Source organism: Aethalodelphis obliquidens, unplaced genomic scaffold, assembly GCF_003676395.1.
Source record: "Aethalodelphis obliquidens isolate GAN/ISIS:26980383/991018 unplaced genomic scaffold, ASM367639v1 scaffold14, whole genome shotgun sequence".
In the NCBI taxonomy this organism is placed as follows: Eukaryota; Metazoa; Chordata; class Mammalia; order Artiodactyla; family Delphinidae; genus Aethalodelphis; species Aethalodelphis obliquidens.
In genome coordinates, this window is record NW_020837958.1 from 12,179,617 (window position 1) to 12,199,432 (window position 19,816).

At 47.5% G+C, this 19,816-nt stretch overlaps 1 protein-coding gene across 14 annotated transcripts in view; it reads right to left on the reverse strand.

Moving 5' to 3' along the window:
• The window catches only part of PRR5L (proline rich 5 like), a 72,763-nt gene that overhangs the window by 42,338 nt on the left and 10,609 nt on the right, over nt 1-19,816 (reverse strand). For 6 of the 14 annotated variants that reach the window (XM_027114977.1, XM_027114979.1, XM_027114981.1 and 3 more), the window contains 2 exons: nt 11,145-11,432; nt 9,391-9,471 (listed from right to left, as the gene is read on the reverse strand). In XM_027114977.1, coding sequence (XP_026970778.1) covers nt 9,391-9,471; nt 11,145-11,308 — 245 coding nt within the window. In that variant the 5' untranslated portion in view covers nt 11,309-11,432. Of the gene's footprint in view, nt 1-9,390; nt 9,472-11,144; nt 11,433-12,291; nt 12,697-14,006; nt 14,261-19,816 lie in introns of those variants that run through there. The other 8 variants (XM_027114988.1, XM_027114987.1, XM_027114976.1 and 5 more) reach the window with 5 other exon arrangements.

Consider the following 19,816-nt stretch of genomic DNA (forward strand, 5'->3'; position numbering starts at 1 on the left):
CACCACCACCACCACCACCACCACCATCACCATCATCACCACCATCATCACCACCATCACCACCACTACCAGCACCATCATCACCACCATCACCACCATTGTCACCACCATCATTATCACCACCGTCACCACCATCAGCCATTGAGCTAGAAAGAGAAGGAAGTGGGGACCTGAGAGTAATGGGAAGTGAATGCTTATGTGGGACTCAACCCAAAAGGGAAATGGGGCATGAAGTTCAGTCAGAAGCCAAAAGGGCAGTAATAAGGAGAAATGAGGAACCACTCACACGCTGATCTGTACTATCTCACCCCCTTTTCCTCCAGGCTGACTGGGTGAGACACCACCCCAGATGACAGGATTTCCTGTTATTATACAGACTGTCATCTCACCCCGCACCATCTTGTCAACTCAACTTCCCACTTCTGTGGGCTTGAAGGTAAACGAGGCACAGCCCAAGCTGGATCTAGCTGGTTATGAGGTACAGGGAGGACCAGATGGCAGGCAGGGCATGGAGAGGCAGAAATGATGTAGACAATCACCTTAGATGTGAGCCACAATCTCTCTTGTGCACAGGGAAAGCCCCAAGGCAGCAAAATCCCAAAGGATAATGAAACAGCTTGGAGACAGGTGCCACAGGGCTAAAGTTTAGCCAGCACGAGTGGGGACACCATATCAGTTGTGAAGTATTTCTGTGCCATTTGGCAATCAGGGGCTGCCGCAAGTACCCAGGCCTTTTGGTGGGATCTAGCCAGATGTCCTCATGGTCTAGGAACAGCAGGGGGCCTCAGGGTCCTGTGCCTGACGCTATAGCTCGTCAGTCAGTGCCTGTCCAACCTGATCATTAAATCCTCCTGAGATCACCCACCTTGCTTCTGCAATAGGACACGTTTCAAGGAGGTGGCGTCTTTTAAGCAGTAACACAGGGAAACATCCCTTTCCTCTGCTGGCCCATTCTATGGGGGCCTATCAGAGGTTGTGTGCGTAACTCAGATAAAATTCTAGGATTCTCACACCTCTCTGTTTTCTGCACCCCAGTGGGTGGCAGTGGGGACAGTGAAAAAGATGGAGAAAACCAATAAAAAGCATTTCCAGAGCTCCTAATTATGTCACATGTACACTGCTAAGCAGATGGCACAAAGCATCTTGAATTCTCCAATAGCCTCTAAGGTAGGAATTTATTTTGCAGATGAGGCGACTGTTGCTCAGAGCCTTCCCTGAGGCCATACACTGGCAGATCCCAACTCAAACAGAGGCCCATCTGAACATCAGGCAGTGGTACCCCCATCCCCACAGGGGCAGGCAGGTAAGGTGAGTGAGGGAAGCAGACGGGCACAGACAGTGGGGCTGCAGCAAACTCCACTGAAGCCAGCAGCCAGGCCTTGCTCCCACTGACCAGTTCCAGATGCAGCGTTGCCCGATGCAGACTTTCCAGAGAGGCCTGGATCTTCAGGTGGGATGTCCAGATTTCCAAACACTGTGCAGGCCGACCACTTCATGGGCCAATCCCAGAGGTTTCTGATTCACTACTTCCCTTCAACTAGTCTTCCTGCCCCCAGAGATGAGTCTGTTTCTCAACTAGAGCAGACACAAGGTATCAACACACGGCCAGGCAGAGCGACCTGGGCCAAAAAGAGAAGATCTCGCCTGCAGGCCTCCCAAACGAGGGCCCTCAGAAGACGATGCCCCACTCATCTGATGATCTGTTCATGAATCCACATCCAGGAGCATCAGGCCTAAATCTGGACAATGCCAGGCATGTGCCTCTTGCAGCCACTTACTGTGTGTTGAGGAACATGGGAAGCTCAAGTTCAAGTCCCAGGTCAGCTACTAACTAGCTCTGCGACTCTGGGCAAGCTATTCCAGTCCTCTGTGCCTCTATTTCCTCATCTGTAAGATAGGGATACAGCGGCACCCGGCTCATAGGGGCGTGGTGCGTTTTACAAGAGTTAACACACAGAGCCCGGCACGCACAAAATAAATGTTCTGCTGACGTCTACTGTTATTACTACCGCACAGAATCTTGACTCAGCCTGGTCCCTTCTGCCAGCCTGTGGGTTCCATCCGGCCTCTCCTCTCCTCTCCTCCCCTCCCAGCTCTGCCCGCAGCTGTGGGTCCCAGTACAGTCAACAGACTCCCTCACAGAGCTGGAAGCATCTGAGGTGGAGCTCCCTTCCGGGCCTCAGACAGCCAACTGACTCAGAACCAGGACGTTTCAACTCCGACCTGTCAGAGACCGAGCTCAATTCTTGGAACCTCCTCTTGCCTTGAAAATCTCTGGGGTTTCCTTCATGACACCTCCCTCCCAACAAGAACAGAAGCGGGGTGGTTGGAGAGAGAAGGAAAATGTGAGTTTCCTGCCTCAGGCCAGCTGCAGATAACTCATCTCTGGTTTCCGGAAACCTCATCTCTGAGCATTTATTTCTGCTGAGAAAAAAAAAAAAAAAAAACCAGGAAGAAGGAGGGGTGAAAGAGTATGGAGAGAGTAGTGGCAAGATCTTTATATCCTCACTTGCCCTTTCTACCTGATTCCCACCTGTTCATCCTGCAGATTTCAAAGGAGGCATGGCTTTCTCCCGTATTTAATCATGTACCCAGCCCCTCACATTCCCCAACACTCTGGGTTCTGCTACCACCCCACTTAGAACATCCTATGATAACTGCCTATTCAGTTCCCCACTCTCACTCTGCCGTAAGTTCCCCAAGGGCAAGAACAACCCACCTCAATGGCTGCCCCAGAACCTGGCCCAGTACCTGGCAGAGTCCACAAATATTCACTGATTAAATGAACAAAAGCATCAATGACCCCTCCCTCTACACGTACCCCCCCCACTCCCACCAGCCAACCAAAAAGTGAAAGCACTTTTCAGAAACTACTTGCGTAGGTTCTTATAAGAACCAGTACAAATAAATCATGGCTTTCTCACGCTTTCCTAACTTTCTATCATCAGTGGAATAGTTGCCGAAAGGCATGTTTAGCAAGAGCATGCTTCTGTGTCGGAGTTTGGCCACTCTTGTTCCTGGGAAAGCTCGTGAAACCCAGACCTCTAACAGAGACGTGTGCCCACTGCCAAAATGCAGCCACATTAGAATTGAGGCTGGAGAGGGGCGTTCAAAACCACATCGATGCCCCAGAGAGAATTTAAACCAAGAAGACACTCAGGTCCAGCCCACACCAGGGCAGACGGACACTCAGGGCGGGCAGAACTGCAGATTGTGATGACGAGGAATTTCACTAGAATATGTCTATTCTGAGGGGTGATTTTCAATAGAAAAGATTCTGGTTTATGGTCTTCATATTGACGGACCATGAGCCCTGACTTTAATTTGGGGAAAATTGGCCACTTGATTGAGGTGTGACATTCCTGATGAATTTGTTCTTAAAAGGTCTCTGCACCTAAATAGACATTTCTCCAAAGAAGACACACAGATGGCCAAGAAGCACATGAAAAGCTGCTCAACATCACTAATTATTAGAGAAATGCAAATCAAAACTACAATGAGGTATCACCTCACACCGGTTAGAATGGGCATCATAGAAAATGTACAAGCAATAAATGCTGGAGAGGGTGTGGAGAAAAGGGAACCCTCTTGCACTGCTGGTGGGAATGTAAATTGATACAGCCACTGTGGAGAACAGTATGGAGGTTCCTTAAAAAACTAAAAATAGAATTACCATATGATCCAGCAATCCCACTACTGGGCATATACCCTGAGAAAACCATAACTCAAAAAGACACATGCACCCCAATATTCATTGCAGCACTATTTACAATAGCCAGGTCATGGAAGCAACCTAAATGCCCATCGACAGACGAATGGATAAAGAAGATGTGGTACATGTATACAATGGAATATTACTCAGCCATAAAAAGGAACGAAATTGGGTCATTTGTTGAGACGTGGATGGATCTAGAGACTGTCATACGGAGTGAAGTAAGTCAGAAAGAGAAAAACAAATATCGTGTATTAATGCATATATGTGGAACCTAGAAAAATGGTACAGATGAACCGGTTTGCAGGGCAGAAATTGAGACACAGATGTAGAGAACAAACGTATGGACATCAAGCGGGGAAAGCGGCGGGGGTTGGGGTGGGGGTGGTGTGATGAATTGGACGATTGGGATTGACATGTATACACTGATGTGGATAAAATGGATGACTAATGAGAACCTGCTGTATAAAAGAATAAATAAAATTAAATAAAAAAAAACTAATGAGGAAATAAGTGCTAATGAGAAATGGGGTTAAGATCATGTGGAGTTAGATGACAAAAATCCTATATCCTGGCTTCTGCATCAGGAGGTAAACTGGCTCACTGTGAGCAAAAGTTGTTTTTAAATTAATATTTAAGAAAAAGCATGAAATTTCAGACTGCTAATTTTACCGTAATTGCCATGCATGTTATCACAAATGTCCTTATTTTTTTAACCTGTTTAATTTATTATTTTTGTAAAAACTCTTTGAGTAAATTTGGTGATCCAGAAATATGTGCAATTAACAGCAAAGGCGATAGTGAAGGACTCTTAGCTCCATCCATAGGGTGTGGACAATGTATCAATAGCATATTCTGTTATGTTCTTTCAACAGCTATATAAATATACTAGTGAGATTAGACCACCACTTCCAGGGTTGTGTTCAGAAGCATATCTGTTCTTGGCAATAATAATGGGTAGCGTGAGAACCACATTTCCATTGTTAGCTTGAGGAACACTATATAAGGAATTTTCTTGTTTTCTAAAACACATAATATACACAAGCATATTGTATCCTTTAAGTTGCTAATTAATGTGGACACAAGTGCATGGAAAGGCATTATCTCTGTACCTCCAATAATTTTCATTTCAATAAAAATGTAAACTATGGCTGGACACTTTCCAGTCTTTTTTTCAAAAAGAAAAAAGGTCTCCGCATCCTTCTCTTGATCTAGTAATGTGTTTTAGAAGTTGAACATCCTTAGTCCAGAGTTCTTCCTCAGAGATACCCCAAAGTCTATCTACTTAAGTTTAAACTGAAGTTCATTTTTAAGACACGGAGACACGTCTTAGAAGAAAAGATCAATTGTTTGTAACGACTGCATTTCAGAACCCAGTTATATAAAACTTACCTTCCTGGTCATCCTTCACATTGGCTAATATTTACACAAATTCATATTTCCCAGGGAACACACTAACTCCACAGTTAGAAAGATGGCCAGGGCTGGCTGGGGTGACCCGGGAAAGCTGATTTAGGCTTTGACATTGGACTTGGATAATCCATCAAAGTTTATTACTGTTTGGCTGGAGTAGAATGAAGAACTGAGAGAGTCATTTCCTCTTGTTCTTTCCTCTGCAGAAAGGAGAAACAGCTGGCTCTCCTTGTAAGAACTTAGCCTCACCCACACTTCCAGGCCAGCACATTCTTGGAAGGGCCTGTCCTGGACCTCTCTAGTTCAAAGTCAGCTCACCTCATCCAAACAGCTAGAGAACTTTGTATACAGTACTGTTTATGGGGCAATTCATCACACTGCCCTGTGCTCTCACGCATGGTACTCAGCCAGCATTTATCACTTTATTATTGCTCAAGTTTCATAACAGGAATAATAATGGCTAACATGTATTCGGCACCAGATCTTGTAATAATGACATTTTTAGCATTATCTCAGACCTCCCAACCACTATGATGTTCATGTCATTATTTTCCCCGTTTCATAAAAGAAAAAACAGAGATTGATAAATGAAGTAACTTGCCCATGTCACACAGCTGGCCTAATTTTGATCCCTCGTCTCTCTGAATCCAAAAGCCACTCTCTTAACAAGTTAAACTATTCTCTCGAATCTGGCAGGGATCTTCTTGCACATAGAACCGTCATAATTGATTGAAAAATGGGCTTGAGATGAATAGCCTTCTCTCCTTTGGCATCTTCTTCCCTCATCCCTACTGCCTCTGCTGCTCACCCCACCTGGTCGGGCCTCAACGCTGGCCAGTTTGCCATTGTGTTCTGCGAACGGGTCTTTTCACAGAAAAAAGAGTGAAGAAAAACCAAAACCTGTCTATTTAAATATAACCAGAGAGTAGTATGTCTGTTTTGGTGTTTTAATTACTGAAATAAAGGCAGCTGTGTTTATTCCCATGTTGGCTCTTGCAGACGTGGGTTCACTTTATTTAACTTGGGACGACCAGGTCATATATATGCCTGGGGTGTGTTTCATGTTCTCAGTTATACTCTGAGTGTCTGTGCTGGGAAAGCCCATCTCTGTTCTAACCACCATCCTAAAGAAGGACAGAGGGCAGACGGTCCAGGACATGGTCATCGAAGCTCTGGCTTTTGACAGCTTTGAGTTGTTCACATCCAGGCAATTACTTTCAAACCCCAACCATATGTGTTTCTCACTAGCCTGAAAATTGCTCCAAACATAGAGAGGAACATCCAACAGCCCCCGCTAAGCCCAATACTGGAAAGGAGTGTTGGAGGAGTGATGTGATCCTTGGAGGGATGTTAAGAATCACAGCACATGGTACAGATGGAGTCCCAGAGGCCTTGGGAAAGGAACAAAGGCAGAAAGAAAGATCAAGACCATTGGCTTAACACTTCTTCCAGCCTAGAACCTCTCTCTCTGACACTACGATACAGTGCAAAGAGCACAGATTCCACTGGGGACTGAATTGTGTCCCCTCACCCCCCAAATTCATATGTTGAAGCCCTACACCCACAATGTGACACTATTTGGAGGTGGGGCCTTTGGGAAGTAATTAGGTTCTGATGAGGTCATGAAGGTAGGACCCTCAACACTCATGTTGGGATTAGCATCCTTATAAGAAGGGACACCAGAGAGCTTGCTCTCTCCCCATCGCGTACACAAAGAGGCCGTGCGAGGACACAGCAAGATGGTGGCCAGGAAGCAGGCTCTCACCAGGAACCCAATCTGCCAGCACCTCGACCTTGGACTTCCCAGTTTCCAGAACAGTGAGAAATAAACATCTATCGTTTAAGCCTCCCAGTCTATAGTTACAAAAACCATTCGGCAGCCTGAGCAAACTAACATAGGTGCCTACGTCAGACAGGGGTTCACATCCTGACTCTATCGTTCATAGCTGCGTGACCTTGGACGAGCTATTTTGTTTCTCTTGCCCATCATTTTGCCGATAAGTTATGCACTAAGAACAATGATTGTCTCTCAGGGCTGTGAGGAGGGCTGCATATGATGTATGTGAAAGGTGCCTGGCACTTTTCCTGGCACCTCCATCCACGTCAGTTCCCTTCTCCCCCACTTGGGTGTTCTTAGCGCTGGAATCTGGGACACGACACCCCATCAGAGATGCCGCCCCATGTATGCTATGGCCAATCTCATCAATGGGCAGCCCGTTGGTCAACTTCAGCCCACAGATGTGTTTTGTTTGGCCTGTACCAATGTTTGGGGACATTTGGATTACTTATCAACATTTAAAAGACAAAATTTCACATAAAAATCTCAATTTCTGGTTCTTCTTGAGAAATAAGATGGTATGTCACTGGACCTGCATTGTTCTGGGCAGGGGGGGATCCCCTTAGACAGAGGGTGAGCTCTGACCTCCACTCTCCAGGCCGGCTTCACCCACTTAGACCTGCTGGGTACCTGCGGGCTTCTGAGTGAGCAGCCCAGGGTTAACAGGGCTGTTGAAATCTAGCGTGGCCCGTATTTTTCCTAGCTGCCCACAAAGGTTTTAAGTACAATTTCAGGATCAGTCCCCTGATGTGAGGAACAATTAGCACGTTCCTGAGTCACCGTTTTATTTATTTATACATCTATTGTGAGCTAAGGTACGTTCACGGAAAAGACTGAGATCTTAGTTCTTGGAGTAAAATTCGGCTCTTGCAAGCTGGGGGGTTGGCCGACCCAACTTTGCCCTTGTCACTCAACATCTCAGGGCCTCAGTTTCCTCCTCTGTAAAAGGAGGGCTTGGGTGAGATGATCTCTATTGTCTCTTTCCATATTTGTGTAATTATTAGGCGAAATTCAAGTGCCTGGCTAGAAATTTAACACAACTCTGTTTGCTTCCAAGCTCTAAACGTTTTAATGAAAGCAGAGCTCTTAAAACACCTCACTGACCCTTAACACAGGTCTTAACTAAATGTAAACAAGACCTGAATAATGGCCTTTTTTAATGTTCTGCCCATTCCAGGGTTAGGTCTTCACCCTTGATGTTCTGCACTTAATACACCCAAGAGGAATGAACACCAGGGCATTAAAAGACCTGATGTTCAACCTCCTGTCCCAGGAGACCTCGGGGCTCTGGGCCCTGCTTGCCTCTCTGCCCGCATTTCACCAAAACACAAACCCAACCACACCACCACCCAACCTCCAGTACTCTGCGCACGTGGGCCTTCTTTCAGTTCCTTGCTCGTTGCTACCACTGGACCTTTGCACGTGCAGTTGCCCCCACCTGGAGCCCTCTTCATCTAGTTAATTCCCACCGATCCTTCAGATGAAAGCACAAGTATCACATCACCATTCCTGGCCTCCTTGGCAAGATCAAGTCCTACTAACATACACTTTCATCACATCAGCTGTGTTGTAGTAGCCATCACAGGTGCATAATATTACATTTTACATGTGTGATCAGTTGACTAATGATTATCTCCTCAACTGAACATAAATTACAGGAGAGCAGGGGCCACATCTGTCTTTCCTCGTTGTTGTTTTCCCAGTGCCTGGCTAATAGGGAGGCACTCATATATTTGATGAATGAAAGAACAAGTAGTGGACACTACTGGGAAGATTCTCAAAGACATTAAACTCCTCAAGGACCATGTCTTATTGAGGGTTTCATCACCAAAACCTAACAGCAATGACAGTAACGATGATGATAAGAGCCCCAAGTACCAAATACTTGGTGTGTTCCAACCCTGTTCTTACAGACTATTTATGTAGTAACTCAATAACTCACAAGAATCTTGTGCACTGGAAGTAGGTGCATTTCCTATCTCTGTTTCACAGAAGAGGAAACCAAGGCACAAAGAAGTTGCCAAGCTACTTAGTAAAAGGAAGGACAGTAATAAAATCCCAAGCCGTCTGCTACCAACTGCTAGGCCACCCTGGCCTAATATGGCACCTAATAATCAAGCAGGGCACAAGAAATGTTTACAGAATAAACGGCAGCTACCAGATGTCAGCCCTCTACCCCCTGCACCCCAGTGACCCAAACATACATTATACACATGGACAAATGGACGAGCCCTCTCTGGAGCAGAAGTCTAGACAGATAAGGGCCTCAGAACTTAACAGTTACAAGAGTCTCATTAAAGCCAACAGAAGCAGCAACAGGAACCAAGCAGAAAACAGAACTTAAGGTAAAGCTCCTGGGGGTGGGGTAGCTCCTTCCACCCCAGCTCAGGCCCACGGTGGGAGGGTCCCGGCCTGGCCAGCCACATACCTGATGTTTTCGTTCAGTGTGTAGAGCTCATTGCTTTGCAAGCCGCCCCCTTTAAAGACATTGATCACGGCAGTCTGGACGCTGCAGGGAAATAGAAACGACCCCTGGTGAGTGGATCTGTGTCCCCGGGGCCATTTCCTCAAGCAGCTCAGAGCTGAAGGTGAGTGCAAGGGCCGGGAAGCCTGTGGCACAAACACGGCCATGTTTTCTGTCCCTGGAATCCGTCACTTCCATCTGAGGGTCCTTGGAGAGGAAGGGAGACTGAGGCCAGGAGGACCCAAAAGTAGGCCCTCACCACCCCCCGCACTTTCTCGCAGGCTGGCAGCCCTGCTGCGGGGCGGCCTTAATGAAGGGCAGGCAGTGGGATCTACTCTCAGGAAACTGCGTGGCCACCACTGCTGGGCCTGAAAGAATCCCCCGTGGCAGTAACTGCACGTAGGAGACGACTCAGGTCTGGGTCCTTTCACTCAGGAGACCTGCCTTCACAGGGCAGCCTGGAGACCCAGGGCCAATAGGAAAGGATAATTCCTTGCCTTTTTAATTAAAAAAAAATTTCAAATATGGATTTTAATTCTCCTTGCCTTTTAATAGTACCCTCTGGGAAGAACTCCAGAGGGGCTGGCCTCACTTCCCCGGCCACTCCCACTCCTGCCACTGTCTAGGCAGAAGGGTTAATCCGTTGAGGGGCCCAGGTAAGTCTTGACTCCACGTTCTCTGGACCCCAGCCCAACATTTCAGCAAGGAGCTGATCACAAGCTTGTCTTTACCAAAGGTTCTAGGCCTTTTTCAATGAACAAGCCTCCATTTAACATCAAAACATTTCGGACACCTCCTCCCTCCCCATCATAAGGGTTGGGCATTAATTGAAAAAATCCGTAATAATCCAAATGACAAAGAATTCCATAATGCTTTAAAATAATGATGCATTGATTTATCCAAAAAGGAACCACACAGATTTGAAAAGCAGCTCAGAGAAGGGCGAGACATACAACGGATTCAGTCTCTGCTCAGTGCTGGTGCACAGTAGCTCAGCTGAACGCCTTACAAAGGCTAAGTGTCTCCTCTCCCAGCCACCTGTGGCTCCCAGGTATGGATCACCCCTGGTTTACGCTGCTTAGTTAGCTTTTCACAGATACTGTCTTAGCTCTCCGAAGGGGTAACAGGTGACTTGAGGTTACTTATATGTTCCCACCCCCGGGTCCTCTTACAATTGGCATGTGACTAAAGGGCATGAACGGTAACTGTAAGTTCTGATCCAACTGTCCCGGGCTGGTTAACTGACTCTGAGAGCCCAGAGGCCCCCAGTGGTCTGCTTTCCCTCTACTAAAATAAGGAAACCTGGGGAGAGGGAGGGGGAGAGGGACAAATTAGGAGTATGGGATTCACAAACTCCTATACATAAAATAAATAAGCAACAAGGATTTACTGTATAGCACAGGGAATGATATTCAATATCTTGGAATAACCTATAATGGAACACAATCAGAAAAAAGAAAACTGAATCACTATGCTGTGTACCTGAAACTAACACAACATTGTAAATCAACTATACTTCAATAAAAAAAGAAAAAAATATTTTCTAATAAAGGAAAGCGAATGGATACAGTTGCCGTAGGGAAAGCACTCTCTTCGTCAATCAACCCTATACTCACGACCTTCTGGAGCTGAGATAGCAGGAGATGCTGAAGCTCAGCCAGCCCCTGGCCCTGCTCTGGTGCTGGCAGTGCCCCTGTGCCCGCCCGTGCCTCCTGTACCTGTTCCAGGCCGAGTTGGAGCTCAGCTGCAGAGCCTGGCGGGCTGCCTGGAAGCGGGGCAGGTCGCTGAGCGCCGGGGAGCTCATGAAGCGCGGTCTGGGCCTGCGGAAAGAGCCCATCTTGGGGAACTCGACAGGCAGGCTGGGGGCGAAGCCGCGGGTCATAAGTCCAGGTGAGGGGACGGCTTCTCCTCTGGACCTGAAGGTTCCGACTGCCCACCCAGAGGGCTTCTCCCAGGACTGCTTTCTGGCCCTCAGGCTTTCTCAAAACCACAACGTGAGCCAACACCTGAAAAGAGAGGGCAGCTTTTGTTGAAAATGCCTAGGCTGAGCAGACCCCAACTTGGAGGAAGCTGGCTGGGGCTTCCTGGCCAAACTATCCTAAAAACAATTCCAGGACCCCACGGCACTATCTATACCCTGCAGGGTCCCATTCACAAGTGTTTACAGGCCTCTTGTTAGTTTTGGTCACTTCCCAAAATGGGAAGCCAGCGACAGTGGGTTGAGGCCAGTGCTACAGAAAAGTGATTTCTAAGCTGTACTTGACTTGGTTCCCATGCACACTCATCAGAGTTTGGGTGCTGGCTGGGTTTCTGTAGACCCCACGATGCTGCGCATTAAGAGATGGCTTTTTAAAAAACAGAGAACACAAGAGTTCTTTGTCCTGGCACTGAAGACTGTCCATAACATGCCCTGACCACAGCAGCCCATGTGTATTGCTCAGTATTTCCCAAAGTGTCAGTGCCTCTTCACTCAGGCTCATCTCCTCACTCTCTTACCTGCTGTTCATTCATTCATTCCATCAGAACATATTCATTGGTTACTATTTATTAACCATGTGAGCTGTGGGGCATCCAAAGATTTCTAAGACCTAGTCCCTGCCTTCCAGAGGCTCATGAGGAAGATGACTGGTCATGTATTTGTTCACACAATAAATATTTATTGAGCACCTACTATGCTCCAGGCACTCAGGTACTGGGGATACAATGGTGGCCCTGGAGAATGTGGTCCCTGCCCCATGGAGCTTACAACTGGCAGGCAATGCTCCATGCCAGGCTGACTCCCTCCCAGGCTTTTGATTGTATCTACCGTTTCCCTTGCCCAGAACCCCCTCCCTCTTCCTCTCTGCTTGTCTAAATCTAACTTACCCTGAAGGGTTGGGTTCAAGGATACTGTCTCCTGGAAACCTTTAAGGCTCCATGGTTAATGGCAGTGACTTTGAGTGAATCTGGGTTTGAGTCTTAACAAGGCCACTCCCAAGCTGTGTGACTTTTGAGCTCATTAAGTCTGAGAGTCCACACCTGTTAGCACTGCCAACTTCCCAGGACTGATGAGAGAGGAAATGAGATGGTGTGACATGCCCAGCAGAACAGCAGACCCAAGGCTCTCAAGCATCAGCTGTTTCTGTTCAGACTCATCTCCTTCTTTCCTCGGCACTTTGAACCTGTCCTTTCAGTCTTTTCATCTTTAGCGAGCCTCAAGTCCAAACTGACGACTTAAAGTGAGTTTTGAAACTGGTCAGAGTGAAGGACAGAAGGAAACCACCAAGGTCCTAGTTACTTTTTCCTTCCAAGGCTTTAAGGTTTAGCCCAGAAGTATTCTCACTGGCACCTCTCTCACCAGCTTACTCTGCTATGATCCCGAAAACAATGCTGAAAGAAAAAGACATTCCAGCCATAAATGCCAACTTTCAGGTTGGCAGGAGGGGTAGGTTCTGCAGGTCCAACTGCAGCGTCAGAAGAAGGAGGAACTGAGGTGCCTACTTCTAATGAAACACGCTGCTCTGGACAGAAGAGGAGCGAGGCTGCTAGATGGGCACGGAGGCCGTCCATCCAGAGGGTGTGGGCGGTGCTAGCACTGTGGCACAGTGACAGTGAACTTGTAAAACCAAGAGCCAAAAAAGGAATGACTCCGCCCACCTCTTACAGTTTTTTAAAGGAAAGCAGACTTGTGTCCCATTTTCTTTTACAATCTCCTGCCCTTCGACCCATTCTCAGACTGAGCAAATAGTGACTAAACTTTACCAGTAAATGCTGGGGAAGTTGTAACAAGCCCGCTCAGTTTCAGAGGGTCTCAATACTTCCCCAAGTGCCCCTGCAAGGTGGAAAGATCTGTGCAAATCAGTGAGTGAGGCAAAGAAGTGATACAACCACAGAAGCCCCTTCAGAAGCCTGAAACCAGCCGGCTTTGGGATTTGGTTTGCCCGGTAAAGGTCACACTATTAAGAGAGGCTCTGTTTCACTGCCCTTCTTTAAATGGGCCTGTTAAGTGCAATTCATCTGTGTAATTACGGGCTATTAACTCCTTTTATGAGCATCCTAAACTCCAGGTGACGCAGTTGCCTCCCACTCAGGGGCACTTGTACGGGGAAGCAGAAAGGTGAGCAGAACGGATCGATCAGGGGTTCAGCTTCCGGCTTCCTGTTGAAACACCACTTCTCCAGGAGGCTGGGCGACACTGAGGGTCCCAGGGTGGGCTCCCGTCCCCACCCTGGCCCCGCCCGACTTCTCAGTTAACGCCTCCCACCAGGCCGCCTGCTCCAAGCCGTGTGCGCATCCTGCAAGACGCATGGGCAGACCCATGCACACACGTGACCTTTTTAACTAAGGGTAATTTTCAGCCAAAGGGATGATGACCACAGCCTCCTCGGCCTTGCATTAGCCCCACAGTAACACACAACAAGCAGCACCTCTGACTCATTCGTCGCTGGCAAAACCTGCCACCCTCAGATACAGACAATGCAAAGCTGTCTGGGTCTCAACAATTCTCACTTCTGGACGGGGCCAAGAGGACTCCCCAGAGCACGCAGAGGAAGCTGCTGGGCGTGCTGACAAGAGCAGTCTAAAGGGAAAAGCTGACACACCCTGCATCCACCTGCTACGGCGCTGGCTCCTCGGACATCGGTTTGTCCTGACCTAAATAGGACAAATCAGAAAGTGACAAGACGGATGGGGCTTTGGGGTGAAGCCAGTCCAGGCCCCCATTTACAGGTGACGAAAGTGAGGCCCAGGGCTTCTCTGGCGGCGCAGTGGTTGAGAGTCCGCCTGCCGATGCAGGGGACATGGGTTCGTGCCCCGGTCCGGGAAGATCCCACGTGCCACGGAGCGGCTAGGCCTGTGAGCCATGGCCGCTGAGCCTGCGCGTCCGGAGCCTGTGCTCCGCAACGGGAGAGGCCACAACGGTGAGAGGACCCCGTACCGCAAAAAAAAAGAAAAAAAAGAAAAAGTGAGGCCCAGAGGAGCAGGGAAACGTCCAATGTGTCTGAGGGAGGAGAGAGCCAGGACTGGCTAGAACTCAGGTTCCCTGACTCCCTCCTAAGCCATTTGTAAACTCCTTGAAGATGGGCATCGGGACTTACTCATCTCTGTTACCTCAAGCCTAAGCGCAGTGCTCAAGATAAAAATGAAGAAAAGGACAGCAGCTAATAAGGCACCACTGCCTGCCTGACATGATGACAAGCACTGTCACAGTAGGGAAACTTACTCAGCAGGGAAACCCTGGCATCAGTGCTCATTCTGCCACCCACTGACTGTATGAGGCAGAAAAACTGGCCCCCAAAGATATAGTCACTTTTTAGTTCTTAGAACCTGTGAGTATTACCTCGGGTGGCAAAAGATGGGATTAGGTCAAGGATCTTGAGAGAAGGAGCTTAGCCTGGATTATCCAGGTGGGCCCATAAATACAATGACATGTATCCTGATAAGAGGAATGCAGGAGATTGGAGACAGAAGAGGAGGAGACACAGATACACACAGAGAAGGTATGAAGATGGAGTCAGAGACTGGAGAGATTCAGCCACAAGCCACCTGTGTGACCTTGGCAAGTTTCTTGACCTCTCTGAGGCTCCATTTCCCCCTGCAAGAGATGAGCTTGCTAGCATGACAACCTCAGGGTTGAAGGAGGATAAAGTGAGTACATATTTGTAAAGCACTTAGAGAGAACAGCGCGTGGCAAAGAGCAAATGCTTCATAAGTGCTTGTCAAATAAATAAAATAACTTGTTGTTACTTCTAAATCTCTAAGCAATGACAGCAGTAGACACAGAGCAACACTTCCTCTAGCTTATGGCGACCTCACAAACATCTGGAAAATACTCCACTTGGGAGCAGGCCAGGCCTCTGAGCTCCCATGGTGTTCACAGTGCATCAGGGTCTTTGGTAACTCACGATGTTATTTATTGAGGCATGATGACTCTCAACTCCTTTCCTGCAGCGTTCTTTCTGGGCTGCAGCGGGGGTGGGTGTTGGTCACAGAGTGAAGCAAGCTAAGAATTACCAGCCCTTTGGCCCAGCAGTTCCACTTCTAAGAATGCACCCTACAGACATGGTCACGTGTCCCCAAAGACTGGCAGATGTGCTCATTCTTTGCAGTAACGAAAAACTGGAAACTACCAAAATATCCACCCAAAGGGGAAAGGTTAAATCAAGTGTGGTACCCCCTAAATGGAAGAGTTAACATACCATTAAAATTAACGCGAATGCCTGTAGTTCTGAAGGAGCAGTGGTCACTAGAAGCTTTGGAATCAGACAAACCCTGGCATCAATGCTCATTCTGCCACTCACTGACTGTGTGAGGCAGAAAAACTGGCCCCCAAAGATATGTCACATTTTAGTTCTTAGAACCTGTGAATATTACCTCGGGTGGCAAAAGATGGGATTAGGTCAAGGATCTTGAGAGAAGGAGCTTAGCCTGGATTATCCAGGTGGGCCCATAAATACAATGACATGTATCCTGATAAGAGGAATGCAGGAGATTGGAGACAGAAGAGGAGGAGACACAGATACACACAGAGAAGGTATGAAGATGGAGTCAGAGACTGGAGAGATTCAGCCACAAGCCAAGGAATGCTGGCAGCCACCAGAGGAAGCTGAGAGAGGAAAGAGATAGATTCTCCCAATGCAGCTCGAAGTTGGTATACTGTGAAAAAAAGAAAAAGAGATTCACCCCTAGAGCCTCCGGAAGGAATGTGACCCGTGACACATTGATTCTGGACTTTTGACTCCAGAACTGTGAGAGGATACATTTCTGATGTTCTAAGGCACCACGGTTGTGGGAATTTGCTATTGCAGCCAACAGAAAGAGAAGATACTCACTCTGTGTCCCTGAACCACTCTAAACTGCAGTCTCTGCCTCTAAAACACGGGAACTTGGAGAGTTGTGGTGCCGATGAGAAAGATTATCTACGAGGTGCTTGGCAGGGTTCCTGGAACTATGCAGGTGCTACCACAGGTGCAGTGGCGGTTCAGAGCACAGGGGCCAGAGCCAGGCCCCATGTCACCACTTCCAGCCAAGGCAGGCGATTTAGGATTGGTGTGGGGCTGGATGAGATGATTCAAGTAAGGCTGAAAATAGTCTTGGTATGCAGCAAGTTCTTGATATATGCTACCTATTGTTTATTTTTATTACTGCCACCATCACTGCTGTATTAGCCTGCTCAGTCTGCTATAACCAAATACCACAGATGGGATGGTTAAAGCAACAGAAATTTATTTTCTTGCAGTTCAGGAGATACAAGTTCAAGATCAAGGTGTCAGCAAGGTCGGTTTCTCCTGAGGCCTCTCTCCTTGGCTTGCAGATGGCCACCTTCTCCCTGTGTCCTCACGTGGCCTTTCCTCTGTGTACATGCATCCCCTGGTGTCTCTTTGTGTGTCCAAATCTTCTCTTCTTATGAGGACACCAGTCAGATTGGCTTAGGGCCCACCCGAACAAGCTCATTTTAACTCAGTCACCTCTGTAAAGGCCCTATCTCCAAATACAGTCACATTCAAAGGTACTAGGCGCTAGGTCTCAACATATGAATTTGGGGGGGACACACTTCAGCTACAACCCCCACCATCATCATTGTCACCGCCACAAAACCTTCTTTGCCTAAAGTCTCTGAGTTACAGAAGCCACAGTGTCTCAGTAGATATTCCCTTGTGAAGGACCGGTGAGGTTACTAACATTTAGAAAAATGTGCTTCTAAGATGGTTTAAGGGGTTAAGTTTTGGGTGCTGGAAGCGTTCACTTCAGTAATCTGGAAAGCCGGGGTCCTGTGTCCATGATGCGTGAGGCAGTTAGAGGGTTACTGGGTGCTGCCACTGGCCTTGCTCTCCCAAGCTCACTGCACAGAGGTCTCTTTGGAAACCTCTGCACTCACGATCCAGAATGTGTTTCTTGGAGAAAAAGAATGTGGTTTCTTGCCTTCTCCTCCCAGCTTCCAGGGCCAGGGCACGGAGAGGGGTGGCAGCTTTCGGGCCGGGCCAGTAGGCAGAAGAAGGTGGTACACTCAGTGGAAAATGCAAATGAATTCTACTAAGGCTCCAGCCCTCGACTCTGAAAAGGGAAGTAGGACCATGGCACAACTTAAAATAAAGAAGTGGGTGGCTTACAATGACTCTGAGGCTTCCAGGAAAAAGCCATTCTGAGTGTAAATAACAAAGAAGTCAAAGAAAACTGGGTACTCAGTCTGATGTGGCCGCCCAGAAAATGGAAAATGAGGAGAAACCAGTTCCCAGGGAAACCAGACAGAGAGCCCATCTGACACGTCCCCCCACCCCCGCCCCCAGGAGACCCTGCAGGCAGGAAGCCCAGTGTGGAGCTCCTTCCCTGGGACACAAACACAGAAATGAAGAGGCAACGTCCTTAAGCTGAGTCAGGATTTAGATACTGTCATTCAAGTTCACCCATCCATTCTCTAACTGTGGCCAGAGAGATCTTTATAATGATGAGAGCGGAGAATGATAGCACGTACGCTGAGGGCGAAGTAAGGTGCAGGTACTTGACATGTATGATCTCAGTGCTTCTAAAATAAATTTAGGGGATCTTGACCAAAAACCTTTAATGATATAGATTAGAACAGAAAATATCAGAGTGCACTGCATTTGGGAGAAACGTGTATATTACACGTGTACTCGTACTGAGTCTAAATGTACCAGTATTTCCTACAGTCTGTAACATTCAAAATGTTTGGAAAGCCCTGTGTGCCATCGCCATCCCCATCTTACAGAGAAGGAAATGGAGGTGCTGCTTAGGACAAGAACCCGACAGCCCAGTGACTGTGATGCTTATGGCTGATGTTGCTTCAATGACTTCAAAGGCTCCCCACAGGTCTTAGAATAAATCCCCAAACCCCAACCTCACACTCTCACCTCCCTTCACTCTGCATGCCAGCTCACTGACTTTCCTTCATTTCCCCTAATACCACCCACTCTTTCCTGCCCCAGGACCTTTGCACATGCTGTACCCTCTGTGTGAAATACTTCCCACTCACTTCTCCAGGCTCAAACCTGTACACCCTTTATTGTCTAAACTTCCTTTGCTCAGAAAGGCCCTCCTCCCCCTCCCCCATGATCAGGTCACATCACCCCATAGAGCACCCTCCTCACCTCCTTTGTTGTCGTATCACAATCCACCTCAATAAATCACTACAGAATTGTTTCTTATTGTTTTTATGAGGTCCATAAGGTCAGGGACTATGTCTATCTTGTTCTCAAGTGCATCCCCAGAGCTTGGTATAGTGCAGGAATTCCACAGATATTTGATAAATGAGCAAATGAACCAGCCCCCTGAGAGGTACTATTGCTGGGAGACACAGAAACTATAAGCAAGTGTCAGCTGAGGATACCGACACCTCAAATTACATATGGCTTTACTGTATGAAAACATCCTGGTATTGAAATCTGACAAACGTGGGTTCAAATCCAGCCTCTACAATTTATTAACTGGGTGACCTGGATAAATGGCTCAACCTCTCTGAATCTCAGTTTCCTCATCTGTCAAATGACTGTGATACTTACCTCGATGTTGTTAACATTAAATGAGACAGCCCAGACCATGGCCTGGCCCACAGTAGGGGTCCCCCAAATTGTAGCTAGTATTAAAATTTTTATAGAACACTGCTCTTCACGAAGCCCTCATAGGTCCCAAAAGGTGACACCCAGCCATGGTGTGGGGCAACAGGCACTCTCACGCCCTGCTGGAGGGACAGCAGTCTGGGGCAGCTGCTATGGAGGGAAATTTGACAAGGTCTACCAAAATAACAACGGCTGCACCCTCAGACACAGCAAGTCTACTCCCAGTAATGTTATTCCAGGCATGTCAAGTGGCTTATGGAACCAGGGTTTTTACTACAGCCTTCTTCATAACAGCAATGGGTGGGGAAGACCCTAAATGCTCAGCAACAGAGGACCGACTATGTCAACTATGGGATCCCATACTCTGGAATCTAAGAAAGAAGGGGAGAGACAGGGATGCTCTCCAGGGGACACTCTGAGTGAAGCGTGTTGAAAAGCTAAACATAGAATCATTTGTATATTAGGCTCCCATCTACATAAAAAAAGATGAAAAAGAGTATTTGCATATTTTTGCATGAGCATAAAGTATCTCTGAAAGGACAAACCAGGAACTGGTAACACAGGTTTTCCCCAGGAAAGGAGCTGGGTGGCAGGGATACAGAGGGCAACACTTTTCTCTATAAACCCTTTTGTACCTTTTGAATTTTGAAACATGAAGATGTATTACTTATTCAAATAAATAAGTAAAAACAACAGTGACCGCCTCCTACTTCCCTCCCTCCTCCAAAAGTAAAAATCAGTAGCGCTTATATGATTTGTTCAAAGTCACTCAGCTATCGGGGGGAGTCAGGATTCAAACCTGGCTCCTGGTCCCCAGCGCAGCCCTCTATCCGTAACTA